Below are 21,241 nucleotides of genomic sequence, written 5' to 3'. Positions count from 1 at the left end.
GTTGTCCCTACATCTTCAGACCTGTCAAATCCTTCTGCTTCAGAGGCCACCACCTTCTTTAGTTCTCTGCCTTTACCTGATGGCCACTTCAATAATCTCATTCATAGGCTTCTACCTGAGGGTTCTCTAGTAGACTATTTCATTGGGTGAGTTGTCCAGACCACAGTGGACTGAATTTATCCATGCATCTTACCATGGTTTGTCGCATCTTTTGTTGGCTGAAATCATGTCTCCTTAAGGTGTCAATTTGTTCCCTAGCCCACAGTCATGGAGATCACACTTTTGTTTTTTTTTCCTCACTCCTGGGGGTGGGAGTGTATTGTGAGTGGAAGCCAGTTCAAGGAGCCCGATTCCCACTCAAGGGCCATCTGCACATCACAGTTTTGGAGATGCGAGTGGTCCTCCTGGTAGTGGAGGGTTTTCACAACTGCCTCCCCTAATGTGTGACTTTTTGATCCAGACTGACATGACCTGTGGTATGGTACAAGAAAAAGAACCATATCCTGTCTCCTGTGTCCAGAGGCCATGGGGGTGTGATGTCCCCACAGTTCTGTCTTACAGCAATGCACATCCTGGGGAAGCAGGAGCATGATGCATCTCAAGTGGTCCCTCAATGGCTGTGCATATATTCAGTCGCTGCAGCTTTTTGCCTGCCCCCCCCCCCAAGTCTCCACTATACTTACTTTCCAACACCCTTTATAATAGTATTTACAAAAACCTTGTTGCATTATCAAAATTCTAATGGCCCCATTCTGGTTACTCTACATTTTAAGGTCCATTTGGCTGATATTTGGTTTTCATGTGGCAAACCTACCCCTGTTGCCTTCAGGTTATTGAAAGCTTTTAAAAGGACCTTTCTTGTTACATTCAACCTTTTGAGAGATCCTAGGATGTTTAGTGTCACTGCTCCCCCCCTCCCCCTAGTTATTCTAACAAAGCTGAATACTATTTACACTCTAGATGTTGGGCATGTATTTATATGCATTTATACATAAGACACTCTGAAGTATGACCAGCTTTTTGTCTCCTTGAACTCTAAAGTTGGGCTCCAAACCTTCTAAGGATACTCTGTCCAGTGGTCTGAACGTGTAGTTTGTCTGGAGGCCCGCATCAATCCACCAAACCAAAGGCTCAGTGCACTAGGGCTGTAGCTGCTTCTGTTCATTTGTGCAGCCACTACATGGTCTATGTCCATACTTTTTATTTCTCTGTATACATTTGATCTGTAGTCTAAAGGGCTGCTTTTAGTTCTTCAATTCTCTGGAAGATCCTTCCATAGTCCTTCATAGGGGTTTTGTGTAGCTGGGGGCACTCTCCTGGTTGTTGAGGTGGACAGAAAATGCATCGGATACTGAAGTATATATTATAACGCTAAATCCATGTTGTCTTCGGTCTCTCTCGACCCACCCTGCCGCCACCCATCCCCCTTCTAAATTGTCAACTCTTCTGGACTTGCATGGATTGCACTGATCTTGAACAAATCTGCTGATGTACACCTGATGGAGGGAGTTTGATATAGATAGAGTTTGCTGTACTCAGACAATTATCTGAAGGGCTGGCAGGATGACTGCATTCTCAGAAGGTACCTGAGCCTTGGAGCAGAAAGTCTTAATTGAAGTGCCGCACTCTGATCCATACAGATGTATTAGACACAGCTGAGACTGGCAGAAGACGTAACACTGCTCTGGCATTGAGATATGTATGTAACCTTCGCTTTCTAGATGGTCACTATGCAGCCCATCTACTACTTTTGGGGAAAGGACAACTGGATAGTTCTGTAGACCTTCAAGATGAAGATTGCACTACAGTCCAGAAAGTACCTACACTTTCAGCTGGGTGCCAGTCTGCCATTTGGTCTAGCCACAGCCCCCCCTCCCCCCCAGGTATTCATGTGTGTGGCAGTTGTAGCAGCACATCTTGGACTGCAAGGGTTGCAGCTAATTCCCATGCTTAGATGCCTGACTCTTCAGTCACAATAAGTGAATCCTTAATCAAAAAGAGACTTCGTTTCAGTTGTTGGGAGTCTTGATAAACTACAAAAATCAATTACCACCTACTTCGATCTTGAAAGTTCATTGGATGCCATTTAGGTATGACCTCCCAGATCACCAGACTTCTCTATTCAAGGCTGACCTCTCTGATTGCAGGAACAAGAAGTGCTATTCATACTAAATCCACCAGCATCTTTAAAATTCGTCTTTTGGGGTCCTTTGTTTACTGGGATACATGGCAACTGCCATAATTCTACAACTTCATGCCAGATTTTTCTTGGTTTCTGCATTCTGTTCTAATATCCTACAGCTCCACCATCCAATCACACTCCTCCCATCTGTCATCTCTTGGTGTTTTAAGTCCCCTCTGATAGCACAAGTTTGCTTTTCACTTCCCAACAATCAGTTACCATGGAAGCCTTTCTGTTATGACATCCATAGAGGTTCCTCACAACACGTGGTTTCAAAAAGTCCGATGTGGACTGTCTGAAAGTCGTGTCCTTGTACGCAGTCTCCTACAATCTGTTAAAGTTACCTTTGCCTAGCCAACAAAGCTTCTTCTGATCCAGCTTTAATGGACCTGTTGCACATCCACAAAACAAACTGCATCAGAAGCACCCTGTCCAGGGAAATTTAAACATCTCCTACAACATAAATAGGATGTGCTGTAGGGACAGGTTTGTCTCTGAGGTTGCCTCTTCTCTGGAACAGGCTTCCCATTCACATGAAGCAGAGTTCTTGGTTTCACTTGTGAGACATTGAGTAAATTCCCACCCACTGATCCAAGTCCTGCACCTATGTCTCTACTAGGAAGAGGAAGCTTGTAAATACTGTGCCAGTTATGCATAGGTCTTGTGGGGGTATGTAAACTTAAGGAACCAATACCCATTCATTCGCAACCCCCTTTCCCATTTTGGCACAAGGAATCAGGATATCACTTCAGTGACTATCCTCTGGAGCCAGTGTTCACATAGAGTGGCTAGCCCTGCTGATTATGGGGAGAGGAACTTGAGAGAATCTGTTGTATTGTCTGCTTGGGTCATCTTCAGAGTGTATGACCCAGCTATTGAGATGGACATAGAATGATAACCAGGATCTAGTGTTCTGGTAAGTAGATAACCTCACATTGCATCATCGCACAGATGAGGTCAGCAGATTTACTTCAATGAAGTCCAGTTTTATTTTGGTAATGCATGCAAACTGTTACTTGGGGGAAGAGGGGGAGGATTGATGTAACTAGTAAACCTTCACTGCATGTAACAGTAATGCATGGTAAAACTGTTTGGTTTTACATTAGAAATTTCCTATTCCTGAGGAGTTTCTCTTGCACTTTGCCCTTGTGAGAAGACTGCAACAGTCATGAGTAAACCAATCTTGGCATCACTGCACACTTTTTGCTATAAAATGCATACCCTTTTAAGACCTTGGTAAAATAGTGATGGGTTAGATCTGTGTTTCCCTTCTAATGTGGGTGGCTGAAGCAGATTTTAGTTTAATTTGCTGTTTGACAAATTATTCCTACTCTGTCAAAACTTGTTAACTTAGCCTGGTTATAATTAGCATTTATGAAGTCTTTGCATTACTTTCTTGTCAACACAGAACTCAACAGGATATTGAATATTTTTGTCTTACAGTGTGAGTTTGAAAATTGTTACAAATCTTTTAGGAAACACCAACATCTCAAAAGTCATCAGTATGAGCACACCAAAATTCCGCCATTCAAGTAAGTGTTACTAAATAATGGTCTTAAAATTTGCTGTTTGCTATCCTGACACATACTTCTGTCCTTTATGGTCTAGTTAGTTTGGAGGAGAACTCGACTTTCAGCTGAATATAATTGGTTCACTCCAGCATTTCTCCCCTTCATTTGTTTTATTGGGCTTCTAAATCGTGTCCTCAGACTTCATTTCATTATCAGTCTTTGTTGTAGATGGCCCCACTGCTGTATCCTAGTTAAAATTTTTCCCTGACCACGTCTTTTGTAAAGACCGAGACACACGCAGTGAGACACGTGCACACTGACACGCACAAAAACACACTGCGATGCAAATTCCAGTCCTATATAACCTTGAGGAAAGGAGGAACTCTGCAAAGCAGTGCACTGCAGTCCCAAGCAGTCATTGACTTTGCTCTAATTTCAAGCGCTTTGAGCACAGTTTCTAAGTCTGGGTAGAGTTTAAAGTTCCTAAAATTAGTATTGTTTTGCAGCACCCACAGTGATCCAGAATTGACTTGTATAATTCTTATACAAAGTTACATGTATTGGTAGCATATGTAAGCAAGACTGAAAATTATTTTATTAGGTTTGTTGCTCCTAATGCTACTTTAGTCTGTTATGGACTAGATCTGATTTTTCTGTCTACTTTTTTGAACTGTTGGTAATGGGTAATCCTGATTCCATTGCTGCCAAAAGTTTTTGCGCTATCCTGAATGCAACAGTCTTGCCATATTATGCCTTTCAGTATACAAGCCCCCTCTGATCACACATACCTCTCAACTGTACAGATTTTCTCACTGCCTAGATTTTTGCATCATTTTTGGTGTGTTCCTCCTAAAATCTGTGCTTTTCTGGCAAATAGCTGAGGATAGAATTAACGACTAACATTTGTTTGACTCCACATCCTTCAGAAAAACTATTATCAACTTTCTAAGTTTGTAAGAGCAGTATTTAAAATTTGTCCCTCATGATTTTAGGCTTTGTCCAGATTTTTTGCCCTGAGGTTGAGAGGTATGGACTATCGCACCAAGCAACAAGATGTGCGTCTGTTTTTACAGAACCTGCAGTTGTCTTTCCCACATGTTTAGATTTTCTAAACTGTGTACCTATTCCACTGTCCAGGGCAACCATTAGCCTTCTTTTTTTTATCCGTTAACCTCTCCTTAACCATTCCTGCATTGTATCCTAATGGGCATGAGGTTGTTATCTCTGTACTTTGCCACAAGATTTCTTTTCCACATTCCTTTCCTTATTTGATCCTTCTTGTATTCTTTTTGTTTTCGACGCATTCAGTTCTTGTATTCTTTTTGTTTTTGACACATTCAGTTGCTGTCTGACTTTAGCAACTCTTGGTTTGATTTTCATTCCTGCTTGACACCTAGAATACTTTTGCTAAACTAAGTACGCACACACTTGAGACAAACGCAAAAAGGGATATGCGTGCATGCACACTGAGACACACACTGAGATGCATTGTGCACTTACACCCACACAGACTCGCACTGAGATGTACGCACAACGAGATGCATGCACACACGAGATGCATACATGTGCACACTGAGATGTGCATGCCCACTGAGGCTCTCTCACATGTGCCCACTGAGACGCACACATGCGCACACCCCCCCCAAATCCTTTACTTTTACAGGTAATGCATAACTTCAAGTTCGTTTAGCTGCTAACTTACTAATCTTCTGTTCTACATGCTTCCATTGTTTTCTTATTTTTTGTATTTTGATTTTTCATAGATGGGTGCCTTTTATCTGTTTCTCTTCAAATATCTTTTGGAAAGAAGTTTTCCTTCCTTGCATAAATATTGCACCATATCCAATCTTTTTTACTTTCCCATGTCCATGTTTCTTTTCTATAGCCCATTGTTGCAATGTTTTTGTGTCGGATTCTACACTATATTTTTCCAGTTCTGGCACCAGTGCACACACCAGGTTTGGGTACTTTATCCTGGAACCTGTGCACCCAGGGTTTTTTTTTTAATCTGACTCTACATGATACATATAGACTGCATCTTGTATAGTATATTAGTATCATTTGAGATTTGGTGAAAACTGGGACCACCATATAAAAGTACTCCAAGACATGAGGATGAATTTTGTTCCAGGGGCCATGGAGGCGGTCTCCTACTCTCCTTTTTCCTTTGAATTATACTGTGTTCTTGCATTACAGGTTCCATCTAACAAGTCTTTATCAGTGTGATTTGATGATTAATCTCTGCCTCATAACTTGCACAACTTTCTCTGTTCTGATTTGTCCTAGATGTCTAATTTTAACACATGGATGACTGTCTCACTATCCTCATCTGTATTTGCATCCTATTCCACTACATTTTTTCCCTTCACCCACAAAAATCTTGATCGGAGCTGTCACAGCACACCTAATTTTTTGGCATGTTCGATTGCGCAGATTAACAGATCTCAAGAATACTTGTGCTTTTTAGAGTGTGTGTGTGTGTGCTAACTATTCCATCTCCGGTCTGTTTGCTATTATAAGGAGCCTTTGTACAGTGTTTTATGTCATAAGAGAAGAGGATATTTGATGGTAATTTTGCTGTGTTGAGTAAGTGATGTGCATGAAATTGTGCTTTTGTTTTGAGGGAGTGAGTCCGACATCTGAGTTGAGAACTATTTCTAGACAGACAGCTAACTAGCAATGCATGTTGGGCATTACAGGATACAAACTTCTGCTTTTTGTGAAGCTGCATATAGAATGTGCTTGGATTCTTTGTGTAACATTTTCAATGGCCTCTTTAGTTAAGTAAAAGGACTGAGAGTTCTCTCAAATCAAATTTGTTTAAGTTATAAATCGGAAATTACCCCTAATGCATAAGGCATAACTTTTTCCAGAGTACAAGTGAAGAAAATAGTTATGCCAAGACCATTTTTTGCTTTAAAATTGCCTAGGTTATTTATAAAATTCTGCAAAGAATATTGAGACAAAGTTAAGGTTTTAAAAGCACCTTCCTGTGGGGAGTTTAACTTCAAGCACTGATTTCAAAGTAATTGCCAGTGCTAAATGTTCACTTGTACTGTGCTAGGATTAAATGATTCTTTGATCTTTGTTTTAGTCGCATTTGAGGGTTGCTTTTGCTGTGTCTTTATATTACAAAATTTCAGGCTCGTCCATTTTGTGGCAGAAGGTCTCTCTCATTTGGGAGAGACACCAGGAATCTGTGTGGTTGTCTATTGGCTAAGAGGGTGTAGGAGTTGGCTTTCAAGTTTTTTTTTTTCCTTCTACTATAAATCAGACTAGTTGGAACTGCCCACTAAGTAGCAGCTGTTAGCAGTGCCCTATGTAGTTGCAATTGCTTAGTCATTTGCTTTGGAGGTATGAAATTTGGTAAGGCTTCTTTTAAGCACGTCCGCATAAGAATCTGTGAGGGATGAAGGGATGTTCATTGTGCATACAGCTGCAGTCATTACAGATGGGTTATCCTGCCATCAGGCGGGTCCTCTGTTGGCCAAATTAAGTCTAGGTCCGGCGTCTGATGTCGTCGCTTCTTCCCTGATGTCAGTGCGACAGGGGTATAAGAGGCAGCCAACGCCATTTTCTCCAGTCTTTCTTGCCGCGCGGTGCCCGAAGCAGATGCAGTTTGCAAGTGCCGGTCGGCCAGCTCTTGAGATTTACGAACCGTATTTCAGCCAAAGTCTTCCGTTGGGGAAACTTTACTTGCCTCAGACCGATGTCAGACAAAGTTAATAATTGCATTTCTTGTGGGAAGCAAATACCGCATAAGGATTTTCACTCTTTCTGTATACCTTGCTTAGGGCCAGACCACGACGTCTCGGCCTGCCGTTTTTGTGCTAGGTTCAACAAGCGCACTATTAAGCGCCGGGCGGAGTTCGCCCTTCATTATTTTGGCAAAAAATGTAATTATATCATGTCATCTGATACACCGATGCCAGTTTTAGGCAAAAGATGCAAAGACAAGGACCGGCATCCGAGGTCTGCTCAGAGTACTGAGACCACGCTTAAGCCGACTACTGGTTCTCACCGAGGTGCCTACGCAGCCCCTGACTACCGATGAAACTATTTTACCGGTGTCTTCAGTACCCGAGGTCGCAGGCTCCTCTGTCTGCATTCCCACGGCAGATACCGACGCCACTCTTGGCGGGGAAACCGAAAATTTAGTGAGGCCTGCCATTTCTGAAGGAGTATTCAGGCCTACCACCTTCTCTATTAAATCCTTCACTAAATCTAAATCTGCCATCAAAACTAAAAAACACGGTCCTCAGACCTCCTCTCAAGGCCCCATGCCTAAAAAAACAGATGCTTAAAATGGCTGAGGATTTGATAACTCTCATCAGGGGTTCTCAACCCCCCCCCCCTGACAAAAGACCCAGATTGGAGGAAGACTACCCTTCCTCAGACCAGGCTTCTATTACCTCAGACCATTCTGAGGATCAGGATTATGCCTATTCCCCTTTTGAAGACTCTGATGCTGAGGAGTCTTTTCCCTCTGCCCCCCCCCCCCCGAGGACTACTCTTTTTGGGGAAACCCTGCATACGTTGAGGGAGCACTTCCACTGGGAAGGCCAAGATTACTCCGATTCCAAGAAAAGGCTCAGGGAATGTCTACTGCTTCCCCAACATAGGCCCCTGGCTATCCCTCCTGTTTTAGATATTTTGGATGTGTACGCAGAAGCCAGTCTTAATCCCAGATTCTTTGCCTCCAGCCCCTGTTAAACCAGACTGGTATTACCGGGTTCCTGATTCTCACCAGTTCCTTTTATAAAAGCCATACTGCTGACCCAGAAACAATTTCACAGGGTCCCAAGGGGGTAAAGGCCTCTACTGCTAAAAACCTTTTACCTTCAGAGAGAGATTCCAGAGCATTAGAAAGGTGTGGGGGGAAAGGTGTATACATCAGCCACTTTAACCATGAGGGCATTAAACTGTCAATTTCATATGTTAAAGTACCAACAGTTTGTTATCTCAGCTGAAAAGCAAAATGACACAAACAGAACAACCAGATTTGAAAGAGTTGCAGGATTTGTTGCATGGAGCAGAACAAGTGGGTAAACATACCTTGCAGTGTGGTTTTGATGCTTTAGAGGCCTCGTGTAGAGCTGCTGTCACAGGGTCTGTCATACGTAGACATGCTTGGTTCAAGGAGCAAACCTTACCAGATCATGTCAAAGCAAAGCTATTAGATGCACCACTTCAAAAAGATGTATTGTTCGGTGTTAAAGCTGAGGAGGTACTAAAGAAAATTGAGGAAAAAGTGAAATATATGCAAACAGTTGGATTTCTTGCAGGTGCAACCTCCACGCTTCAGCAGAAACTGGCCTTCAAAAAAATTGGTCCTTTCCAGCCACGGACAGATCTCAAAGGGGCAGATACAGATGCCCAAGGGGTAGAGGACCACCTCCAAGGATCTTACAGAGCTAGACAGTGGCAAGCACCAACCCCAAGAGGTGGAGAAGATAGACCACAGTCCTTTAGAAAACAGACACACTGACTTCCCCCTATGCCTGCCAAACAAAGCTGTAATGGCAGCACCTTTGGGCGGAAAACTGGCATTTTCAAAAAACTGGCACATTGTTACAAAAGACAAATAGATTCTGGACATTATAGACGGAGGCTACAGGTTCCACTTTCACACCCTTCCAAAAATGAGAGGCTTGCCAAACCTGCCACAAAATCAATGGGCAGAGGCACAAAGACAAATTTCCGCTCTCATGGATATGAAAGCAATTCAAGAGATGCCTGCAAAAGAACAAGGTCAAGGTTTTTATTCCAGACTATTTCTGGTACCAAGGAAGGACAAAGATTGGAGACCCATCTTAGACCTATCCATCCTAAATGCATATCTACAGGTACCAAAATTCAAGATGCTCACATTACAGCAGCTTCTTCTCATGCTGGGCAAGGAGTCTTGGCTGGTAATGTTGGACCTCAAGGAGGCATACCTGCATGTCCCCATCAGACAAGATTGCAGAAGATACTTCAGATTTCTTGCAGGTTCAACCCATTACCAATTCTCTGCATTGCCCTTTGGCTTATCTACTGCGCCCAGAGTGTTTACGAAATGCCTGGCATCAGTAATTGCCTTCTGCAGACAACAAGGAATACAAATCTACCCATATCTGGACGACTGCCTGAGCCAAGCGGACAGCAAGGACATTCTATTGCAGCATCTGGCGTTTGTAATAAAACTGTTAAAACTACCTGGGATACACAGTGAACAAAAAGAAATCAAAACTAATACCTTCTCAACAGATAATTTTCCTGAGTGCCAGCTTAAATACAACCACCCAGATGGCCTACCTCATGCCAGACAAGGGCAACTGTCTCAATACTTCAACAAAATGGCAACTTTAACCAGACTAACTGCAAGGAAAGTCCTGCAGGCTCTGGGATTCATGGCATCTTGCATCCTGTTGATACCATGTGCAAAGCTGCATATGAGGAAACTACAATGGTACCTAAAACTTATGGTCTCAACACAGCCACAGCTTGGAAACAATTGTACCACTCATTCCATGCCTTCAAAAGGAATTTTTGTGGTGGGCTCAAGCATGCCAAAGAAACACAGGTCTCCCTTTCTGTTTACCTCAAGCAACTCAAATCATCACAACAGACGCCTCAGACTACGCCTGGGGAGCACACATGGCAGATCAGTGCATTCAGGGGAAAATGGTCCCAAAAAGAGAAGCGCCTACACATCAACCAAAAGGAGATGCTAGCCGTGCAAAATGCTCTTATGACCTTCAAAGACCTACTGCATCCAGGCCAGCTATTGATAGGGACAGACAACACCACAGTCATGTGGTACATAAAAACAGGGGGGAACTCATTCATACACCCTGTGCAGACAAGCCATGACCCTGTGGAACACAGCACTGGAATTACAAATTCAACTACAGGCACAATTCCTGCCAGGGAAGGAAAGCACACTGCCAGGGAAGGAAAACACACTGGCAGACAACTTTAGCAGAAATATGACAGACCCACACAAATGGAAGTTGCATCCTCAAGTCTTCTCAAAGATAACTCAGGCATGGGGACAGCCAGACATAGATCTATTTGCTACCCACAGAAATTACCAGTTGGAAAAATTCTGCTCAAGGACCTATCATCCACAGGCCTGGAAAGTGGACGCACTCTCTTTGATTTGGACAGCACTGACAGTCTATGCCTTCCCGCCTCTACCTCTACTGGCCAAAGTCCTATTAAAAACCAGAACAGAGAGGCCACAAATGATTCTCATTGCTCCAGACTGGCCACGACAGCACTGGTATACTCTCCTAAAGAGCCTGTCACACTCCACCATGGATACTACCTCTAGTTCCTCTTCTGTTGTCCCAGCACAACTACAAGACCCTTCACAGCCAGCTCAGAACTCTAAATCTAGCTGCATGGAGAATACCTTAATTTCCCAACGGACTCTGCTCTCCAAGGAGGTACAGGATGTCATCTTGGAGGCCAGGAGACCCTCTACTAGAAAAACCTACTCCGCCAAATGGAAATGATTTTGTTCTGGAATCAAGAAAAGGGCCAGAATCCTTGGGTAATAAATATACCTAAATTTCTCTGTACCTAGCTGAGATGTTAAGTGTCCTTTCCTTCTCCTCCAAGATCCACGCTTCAGCCATTTCTGCACAATACAATACAGATCCTCCTTTATTCTCACATCCTCTAAGGCAGTTCCTCAGAGGGGCAAAAAATATTAACCCCCCCACGGAAACCACCAGTCCCAGCTTGGGACCTCAACTTCATATTGGAAAAGCTGACCCTGCCTCCCTGAGCTGGCTTCTTCCACAGAGCTACAATACTTGTCATGGAAAACAGCCTTCCTTCTGGCCATTACCTCAGCATGCAGGGTTTCGGAGCTACAGGCTCTCATGGCTGTGCAACCATTCATCATTTTCCATCAGGACAGAGTCTCCTTACGAACCATCCCTACCTTCATCCCAAAGGTAGTATCCAGTGTAGCTTTGAATCAGACTATTCATTTACCTACCTTTTATCCAAATCCACAGAACAAAGAGAGGCTACTACATTCCTTGGACATTCACAGACCACTTCGCTATTACTTGGACAGAACAAAGTCATTCAGGAAATCTGAGCAGCTCTTTGTGTCCTATGCTACAGGTGCTCAAGGAAAGGCCATTTCCAAACATCCAATTTCAAAATGGATAGCCCACTGCATATGCTTTTGTTTTTCATTTCATGGAAAATTTGTGCCTGTATAAATCAGATCCCACTCCACCAGGGCTACAGCTACCTCTGCAGCTTTCCTCAGGGGGGTCCCTACAAAGGACATTTTGGAAGCAGCTACTTGGAGTTCAGTGCATACTTTCTCAAAGCACTACCACCTTCCACTATATACTCAAAATCTAGAGCGGGCTTTGCCACAGCAGTCCTGCAGGGCATCCTAGCCCCTCCTAGTTCCACTTAATACCTACCACCCTTACTTAGCTTTGGGATTCTTCCCATCTGTAATGACTGCAGCTGTATGCACGATGAACATAGTACAGTTTTGTACCTACCATAAATGTAGATGTTAGAGTGCTCATACAGCTGCAGTCCAGATTACCCTCCCTCCATCCCCTCTTAGGACAGGCCTTATGACAAACACCTTTATCATACAACCTATTTGGGGTATTCTTTTATGGTGTATTTGCTTGCAACTACTGTTTTTGATTTATCTACATTGCATGTTTGCATAATATTATGTTTTGCCTTCCTTCTGGGGGTACCTGACATCTGGGGCAAGAAAAACTGAAGAAAATGGCGTCGGCTGCCTCTTATACCCCTGTCACACTGATGTCAGGGAAGAAGCGACGACCACCGACGCCGGACCTAGACTTTGGAATTCGGCCGACCGAGGACCCGCCTGATGGCAGGATAACCCATCTGCAATGACTGCAGCTGTATGAGCACTCTAACATCTACATTTATGGTGGGTACAAAACTGTACTTTGTAGTGTATGCAATTTCCAAATGTCTCTGGATAGTTTGGTAGATTTCAGCATTCTAAGGTAAAATAGTGAGTCTCATGTTCTCAGACGACCAGTTTTAAGTGTATGCGAAAGATGTAAATACACAACTTCTTGGAGGCAAAAGACTTTCACAGTATATCTTTTAATCCCTCTCACACAGATTTGTATGCTGATGTGCTTAAACCTTCACAAATGTCAAACACCTCCAAAAGCTATTCCAGTGGCAAACCTCTTCATTAGTGAGCACTTAAGCACACACCAAAAGCAGCAACACCAAACATCTAGCATCTACACCCAGTGATCCCCCAAGAACAAAGCCAGTAAGACAAGCATATACTTAATACTGTTCTTGGGGACTCCATTGTCACACAGATGCCCCACTCAGCAGGTTAGACGAGGAAATAACGGTTAGTTGCCTGTTTGAGCCAGGATCCGCAATATCGTACACACTCAACTACGTTGTTTTGCCAGGGATGGGCTGCATCTGCTCCTCCTAGGTTTTCAGATATTAGTTAAAACTTTATCCACCCATTACAGCTTTTTTTAGGCAGTGCCAAAAATACAAAACTACTAACCTAGTGAAAGTCTAAAAGCAACCTTAAAGGGTTACTGCTCAATGCTTTAAGCTTAAACAAAAAAAAAAACTCTACACCCTTCAAGTTCTCCTTACTTGGAGGACTGCAGACATCTGTGTCTTGGTGTCTTGACCAAGATTTGGTTTAAAGTCATAAAAAGTACTTTGGCAGTGTAGGGCATGCAGTGCCTTCCATGCATTTAGACCAGCAGCACAGACTGGGTCCAGAGGTGGAGGTGTTTTGATCTGCATTAGCAACAAATGTACCTCTAGGTTGGTTAAACAGGATGATACTGTGATGTGAAGTAGGGCCAGCTGTGCCAGGGTGAGTAGGGCAGTGCATGTGTAACATATGCTGGCATAGCTAGCTGGAGTTTTGTAAAGAATTTAAATATCCAACTGATTTTTGTATCCTGTTTTAGTGGATGGGGAAATAGGCCACTGTTGAGAGAGGGAGAAAGTCTGACATGACCATTATAAAGTCTGCACTGGTTAAGGAGCAGTAGTTGCTTGGACAGTCCACTCCTTTCAGAGCTTTAGGAGGGACCCCATTTCAAATGCCTTTGGCCAGGGTTCACCTTGACTGGGAGGGTGGAAAGAGAAGCAAGCAAATAGGTGTATTTTGAGGATATCCCTGCAGATGTCATTATGGGAAGAAATATTGGTAATGAAACGCGTTGTGTGCATGCAGTTAACGCAGTTAAGCTTGGAGATGAGCATGTGAGCCTGGTACCCTCTGGGAGACCCAGAGAGACATCACACCTGAAGACCGGGCTGGTGATAAGGCTATTTGAGGGAGGGAACTACCCTGTAGCAGTGAGCCTGAAGGTGAGCTACAGCTATATTCGCTTGGATGGGGTGAGTGTGGGCAGAGGTAAGTAGTAGTACCCAGGCCAACAGTCAGGCACTGCTGTCAAGAAGATTCCAGACTTCCTGTGGAAGGGGATCTGGGAAGGGTCGCAAAAATAGCATTGATGCTAGCTTGGCTCTCAGACCCTACATTACGAGGCTTGAGGGAGGTAGCTAAGTAGGCACCTGATTCTCAAGAAAAAGGGGAGTCTACATACTGGAACAAATGGGTACTGTCTAGAGAGTGGATCCTTGAGGGAGGGCTAGAGGGTGAGGTAATACAGCAGTTGGTGCCCAGAGCCTACTGTTTGGCAGTTCTAGCCATAGCCCATGTCATTCCCTTTGCAGGTCGTATAGGCATAAAGAGTACCAAGAGACGTATTATGCAGAACTTTAATTTGGCCTGGGAATGCAAGCGATGTAACAGGATACTGTACAACCTGTGAGCAGTGCCAAAAAATAGGCAAGGCAGGCGATGAGGTCAAAGCTCCTTTTTATGCCTTTGCCTGTGATTTGAGGAGCCGTTTGAGGGTTGCTATGGATATTGAGTCTCTGTACCCCAAGTTCAACAGAGAAGAAATGTAACCTAGTGGTAGTAAATGATACTAGATACCCTGAGGCAATGACTCTGTCCTCCAAGGCAGAGAAAGTTGCAAATGCTTTTGGATATTTTTCTCAAGAAACCTACCATGCTGAAAATGCTGACTGACGAGATGCCAATTTCATGTTGGATCTGCTGGCTTGCCTGTTGGAGTGCTATGGGGTGAAGCACCTAAAGACTACCCCCTACCAGCCCCAGACTAAAGGTCTTTTGGTGAGGGTAACCTTTCCACTGAAGACCATGCTAAGGACATTTCCAGATCAGTGTAAGGGAAAGTGGGACAAATATTTGCCCGGTTTGCATACAGAGAGGTACCCCAAGAATCCACAGGTTTTCCACCCTTTGAGTTGCTGTATGGGCATAGGGTGAAGGGGGCTCTTGGATTTGATTCACGAGTGGGAGAGTAAGAGTGATTCCCACAAGGAGTCTGCATATGTCCTGGTGCTCATGGGCTTGGCCCAGGAGAACCTGGCAGGAGCCCAACAGCAGAAAAAGGTGTGGTATGATGGGAATGCTTGAGCCCAAGAGCATGCTGTAGGACAGCAGGTTATGGTGCTCATTCCTGTTGAACACACTAAGCTGCAGGCAGCTTGGGAAGGAAGGACCCTTCAAAGTGGTAAGGAAGGTCCATGATATTAACCTACATGGTAAAATGCTAGTAAAGAAGTAGTGGCACAAACTGTATCATGTTAATATGATGAAGCCTTACCATCATAGGGAGGCCCTTGTGCTGATATTTGCAGTGGGTGGCATGAGAAGTCTGAAGGGGGATCTGGTGACGTTAAAGACATTTTGTCACTGTTGCAGGAGTTTAGGGACATATAAACTAGGAAAACTAGGAAACCTGGGTACACCCACCTGGTACCACATCATGTGGATGCAGGACCCAAAAGACCTGTCAAGCAGGCCCCTTGCAGGCTGTCTTAGTGAATCGGACTCTGAGGGAGGAGATAGAGGAAATGTTGGAATTGGAGATAGAGGAAATGTTGGAATTGGGAGTAATCCAGAAGTCCAGCAGACCCTGGGCCTCCCCAGTGGTGCTGGTACCAAGGAGGAATGGCAGCACCAGGTTCTGTATGGACTACAGAGAACTGAAGTGTCGCACATTCCGATGCTTACCCTATGCCTAGGACAGATGAGGCTTTGAAGCAGCTGAGTTGGGCTACGTATCTGACCACTATTGATCTGACCAAGGGCTACTGGCAAGTGCTTTTGACTCCCACTCCTAGATAGAAGTCAGCCTTTGACTCCTTTTAGATTATATGAGTTCACGAATATGCCCTTTGGAATGAAAAATGCCCCAGCAACCTTCTAGAGGCAGGTAGATGAGATTATGCCCTTGCTTACCTGGACGATATTGCCATCTACACCCATTCCTGGCTAAAGCACCTTCAGCATGTTGGGGAGGCCCTGGGCAGACTAAAGGGCAGGGTTGACAACTAAGTCCAGTAAGTGTCTGGTATGTCTGAGGTCTTCTGCTTGGGACATAGAGTGGGGAGTTGAAAGATCACACCAGAACCTCCCAAAGTAGAAGCTATTCAGGCATGCCTTGCCCCTGTTAAAGCAGGCGAGGGCATTTTTGGGGACAGCAGGGTACTAACGAAAGTTAGTTCCCAAGTATAGTAAATAGCTGATCCTTCACAGACCTGATGAGGGGAAAAAGGCCAGATTAGGTTGTGTGGACCGCAGCCTGCGAGTAGGCATTCCAAAAGCTTAAATGGGCTTTGGGATGAGCCCCTGTGCTAGCCTATCCAGATTACAGCAAAAAATTTGCTGTGCAGGTGGATACTTGCAGACCATGGGGTGAGGGCTGTACTCTGCCAGCTCTACTCATGGGGAGAAGAGCATGCTGTTGTGTATGTCTGCTGTAGACTCCAGCCCTGGAAGGAATGTTATTTAGGCATAGAAAAAGAATGTCTAGCTGTAGTATGGGCACTGCAAAAACATTAGCCCTATCTGTATGGAAGGAAATTCACTGTGGTTACAGATGATCCCTTAACTTGGCTACATCAGCAAAATTCCAAGTTAAGGTGGATCCTTGGGTTGCAGGCATTTGACATGACAGTACAGCACCGTAGTGGGGTCAGTAATGTTAGTGCAGATGGGCTTCCAAGACAGGGTATGGGTTAGTGTGTTCCCAGACAACTAAATTTCTCTCTAGCAACATTTGTCCAAGTTCACTTGAAAAACTAACGTCTTCAAAGGGTGGAGAGATGTGGTGATGGGAGGTAGTGCCAGGGGGAGTAGGGCAGTGCTTGTGTAATATATGCCAGCATAGCTAACTGGAATTTTGTAAAGAATTATGAATTTACAACTGATTTGTACAGATGCTTGTGTTAATGTTTTTGTAAAGTTGCTGATGTTTAAATAATATATCAACAGTTGAGTCTTGCAGGACAGATAAATAGACCCGTTTGTCAGACTGAATTGCTGTAACTGATGAAATTAACAGAGGGTACTGGAAGGGCAAGGGGTTAAGCTCAGCCCACCTAACCTTAAGAAAACTAGCTTGAAATTTAAATGACTTGTTTCATGCCATAAAGATTGTATCTCCCAGGTCTGAATGCAGCCAGAGAAGGGCTTGTTAGCCTCTGCAGGAAGGGTGGAAGTGTTGAGATTTTGTGTCCTGATTCTGTAATAAACCCTGGCTAAAGTTCCATGTGTGTATTGTGACACATCAGTGCCAGATCCTGGTTCAGTTTCTAGTGAGAGGGGAGTGTGGGAACCACAGTCATGTGGCTGGACGTGATGTCATTCTGTAGCCAGCACTGAAATTGTATTTGAATACTAGTGAGAGATTTGATAAGTGCACTCTGTCTTTGGACCTGACAAGATACTCCTCTACGCTCATCTTTCCTTGCCAGCTGTGTTTTTTATATCTCCTGAGATTTGAAACTGTTTATTATAAAAAGATATTCAGCATTTTCATGTTTTAAGAGTACTTGCATTTATTTAGTGGGCACTGTGGTTCCACATTTCTGAAAGTCTTGCTGCTAAGTGTAATTGGATACCCTGCTAAGAGCCTTTAAAGTAGCTGGCTTCGGGTATTGTGGCAGGAAATCTACCTTATTGTCTGGGTGGTGGTGGCAGAGTGGGCAAGTTGTGCTGGCCTTTTGTCTGTGTGTGAAAATCAACTCTGCATGTGTGTGACAGCTACTTTGAACACTGAGCACTGATTTCAGAGAGTGTGATTAAGGACTTTGCTTGGAACACCCAGCTAAGGACTTTGCTTTAGTGGTCAGTGGGGAGTCTTATTTGAGGCCTGGAGAGAAAGTCCAGCCCCAAGACTAGAGTGTGCATTCCCTGTGTGTTCTTAATGGAAAGTGTAGTTGGTGTAGAGAGCTGCATCTGAAAATACTGTGTCCATTTTTCCTCTCCGTGAATGTTCCCCACCAGTGTCGGTGGTGAGGATTGAGGCTCCTTGATCACTGGCCTAGAGGAGGGACATCGCAGATTTCATGGAGCTCTTCACATGCAAGTCACCATAGAGAAGGTCCCTCACCCTGTCATGGATAGCTACAGGTCACCATCTGTGTCTCTAAGGTCTCAATACTCAAACCTGGAAGAGGTGCTCACCATCCAACCAAACACTGTGTTCATGGGTGACTTTACACCTCTGTAAACTGGGAAAGTTGCACTGTATCAAATTTGATGGGCAGAATGATTCCTGGACTTTTATCAACAAACACCCTGGAACAGATGGTGTATGCTCCAACCAGAGGGTCAGGCATACTGGATGTGGTACTTATTTATTTTCCATGATTATTTGTTCCATGGCTTTACATACTAGACTTGTTAGACTGTTGGGACTGTAGTTCCCAGGGTCAGTTGTATCAAGGCATCTGGCTCACCAGGTTTGCAGATAACTGTAAACTGGGAGCTATTGTAGACCCCCCCCCCCCAAAATACCAACATCTTGCAAGAGGGTTTAACTTGGACAAATGACTGGTCCCAAAGCCCTGGCCTGAGACTGTGTTAAAAAAAATGCAGTACAATATCCTTTGTGAATCTGTCATTCCAAGCTAATTATTCCATTGATTTTAAAATACTCCTGAGTCATCCCAGTAGTAAGAGATCTGGGAACATATGTAGACCGCAATCTGGCCTTTGATCAACAATAGCTAAGATAATAAATATTCTACGTCACCCAACTTGTAGGTAAGGGCATGGCATCCAGGTCCAAAGATGTTATAGTACCCCTGTACTAGTCTCTTATTTAATACAATGCCCCCTTTGGCATGTATCTAAACAGATACTTGCAGTAGATGAAAGCCCACAAAGTTTTTTTCACCAGGAGAATTCAGGGCATGAATACCCTGTCATGCACTGATCACCTAAAATTTATGTTGTATTTGGTCTTCTGCAGGATTTTGAGAAGGGATATTTGCCTGGCTTATAGGGCTTCCTCGGATGCAGCCTTGGTGTGTCTGTTGCACATGTGCAATACAGCATATGAAACGCTAGATCAGGGATCTGAACTTCACTTGTGACAGAGACAGATGTGTCCCAAAGGATCCTTGCACAGTGGAATAGGCTGCCCATCTATGTAAAACAGAGTTCTTCCCTGACCCTAATCGAATGAAACCTGGATGGGGAAATTGTAAATTTACTCCTGGTCTGACCCCCATGTCCCTTACCGACAGAGCCGGTCAATAAGAAGTTTTAGCCTAACTTAACACCCTCCCCTAACCATCCTTGTTTACCTCCCATATAGACATGATACTCTGGGACGCAAATGATTTAATGTGCCTGGCTGGGCTTTTAAAGGTCCAAGTGATCATTAGCCTATTAACTTATGAACCTATGAAAGAATGTAGCTCATGTGGCATGAGAAATGTATTTGTGTGTCTTGAGTCTATAAGATAGGCATGCATGGGGGACTGTCATGAAATAACTGCAAATATGAAAAACATTTCTATAATTTTATTATGGTTAGAAAATCTAGTAAGTGTTATAAGGTTGGTTTGTGGGAATCTGAGGTTTGATCATAATATTGCCTGTGGAAAAACATTGGTGGTAACAAATAGACCAACTTAGTCCTTTATTTTGAAAAGGGTAACATTAGAATAATACAAAAGTTCCACAAAATGTGATAAATGGGATTTGAGTACAACAGAAGGTAGCCGATCAGATGGCACGAACCAATAAAGCTCTGTCCCATTTGACCTGGGTTTGAGTAGCAGCTCGGATGATTGGAGTGGTAGGAAAGGGACAAGCAATACCCATGCTAAGTAGGAGAGTGCTTGTTTATATTCTCCCTAAGGGGTGGTGTGGTCCAAAGACCCCCTAATGCAATTAGTGTTGGGGTGGGGCAAGTGGGTAGGGCACTAAAAAAATGAATAAAAACTGAGAAACGGATGAGATCCCAGGATGCCCTTGAGATCCACAGCCGGCCGCAGAATACTGGAATAAGTTGGGGGGTGGTTAAGAGAATAGTTGGTAGACTCTTTGTGGACGGGGGAGGAGTTCTCATTTCTGGCTAGTTTGGCTAGTTTGGACCAACAACCTTCTGGATATAAAAGTCTATTGGGAAAGGTTGCTGTTCTTGGAATTTAGTGTAATGACCAGTCTTAAATGTAGAGGAAAAAAAAAGCTGTGCATTTCCTTTTAAAGTGAACTGGAAGTACAGCATATTAGTATTACTGACAATGAGCAATATTAGTCAAGTATTGAAAGTCTAAACTATGTAGTGCTTATGTAGAACGGCTGTAATAGTTTTATAGGAATTATTTGGCTTTCTGTAATGTAGGGGTTGTGATACAAAGCAGGTCTGATTCATGGAATACTTTGAGTAGTGTGCATGTCATGGTAGGTAAGGCAGTAGTGCATACTACAGTATGTAAAGCAACAGAGTCATGGTGATAATCTAAAGAATGCTGGAGGACAGAAATAATTTGCTAGTATTTCATGTGGATATTGTTTAACTTTTGAGTATATCTAGAAGACTTCATCTTGTTTCAGTGCATGACTGATATAGTGGCATTGTGTACCCCACAAAGAGGGGTGATGTGTTGTCCTTGTGGCATCCAGGTAACTTCAGATACTGAAATCAAATTAGATTTTATTCAAGAATGGCACAAACTGGATCCAAATGAGGCACAGGGAGGAGACAGAATTGTTAACAATGACCGGAGATTACTTCAGCAAGAACTTGCAGTACCATTATATCTATTATTTACTAGGCCGTATAAATATGGGAGATTAAGCAAGACAGGTGGCATGTGCTTACTAAACCCATCTTTAAGGGAAAGGGGAGTAAGATAAACCCAGTCGTACAGACCGTTAAGTCTACTTTCATGTTGTGGAAAAAATAATGGCGAAGTTAATATTGGATAAGTTATGGTGAAGTTAATATTGGATATGTTGGATATGTTATTGTCAGAACTGGAAAGGCTGGGACTTTGAAACCGTATGTTGGCATGCATATAAAGTAGCTCTACCACATGTAACATGATATGCAACAATGGTACAACAGCTATGAATAAAATTGTGCTGTGATCTAATTTATATAGATTTAACCTCAGCATTTGATAGGATCATACACCACTG

At 43.5% G+C, this 21,241-nt stretch overlaps 1 protein-coding gene across 2 annotated transcripts in view; it reads left to right on the top strand.

Annotated features, from left to right (window-relative positions):
• GTF3A (general transcription factor IIIA) overlaps positions 1–21,241 on the top strand; it is a 406,888-nt gene that overhangs the window by 70,348 nt on the left and 315,299 nt on the right. For both annotated transcript variants that reach the window (XM_044073277.1, XM_044073276.1), the window contains exon 4: positions 3,626–3,714. In XM_044073277.1, coding sequence (XP_043929212.1) covers positions 3,626–3,714 — 89 coding nt within the window. The remainder of the gene's footprint in view (positions 1–3,625; positions 3,715–21,241) is intronic.

Source organism: Protopterus annectens, chromosome 5.part1, assembly GCF_019279795.1.
Source record: "Protopterus annectens isolate FY-2018-M chromosome 5.part1, PAN1.0, whole genome shotgun sequence".
In the NCBI taxonomy this organism is placed as follows: domain Eukaryota; kingdom Metazoa; phylum Chordata; order Ceratodontiformes; family Protopteridae; genus Protopterus; species Protopterus annectens.
The sequence above is the reverse complement of the archived record's forward strand: the minus strand, read 5'-3'. Positions and strand labels throughout refer to the sequence as shown.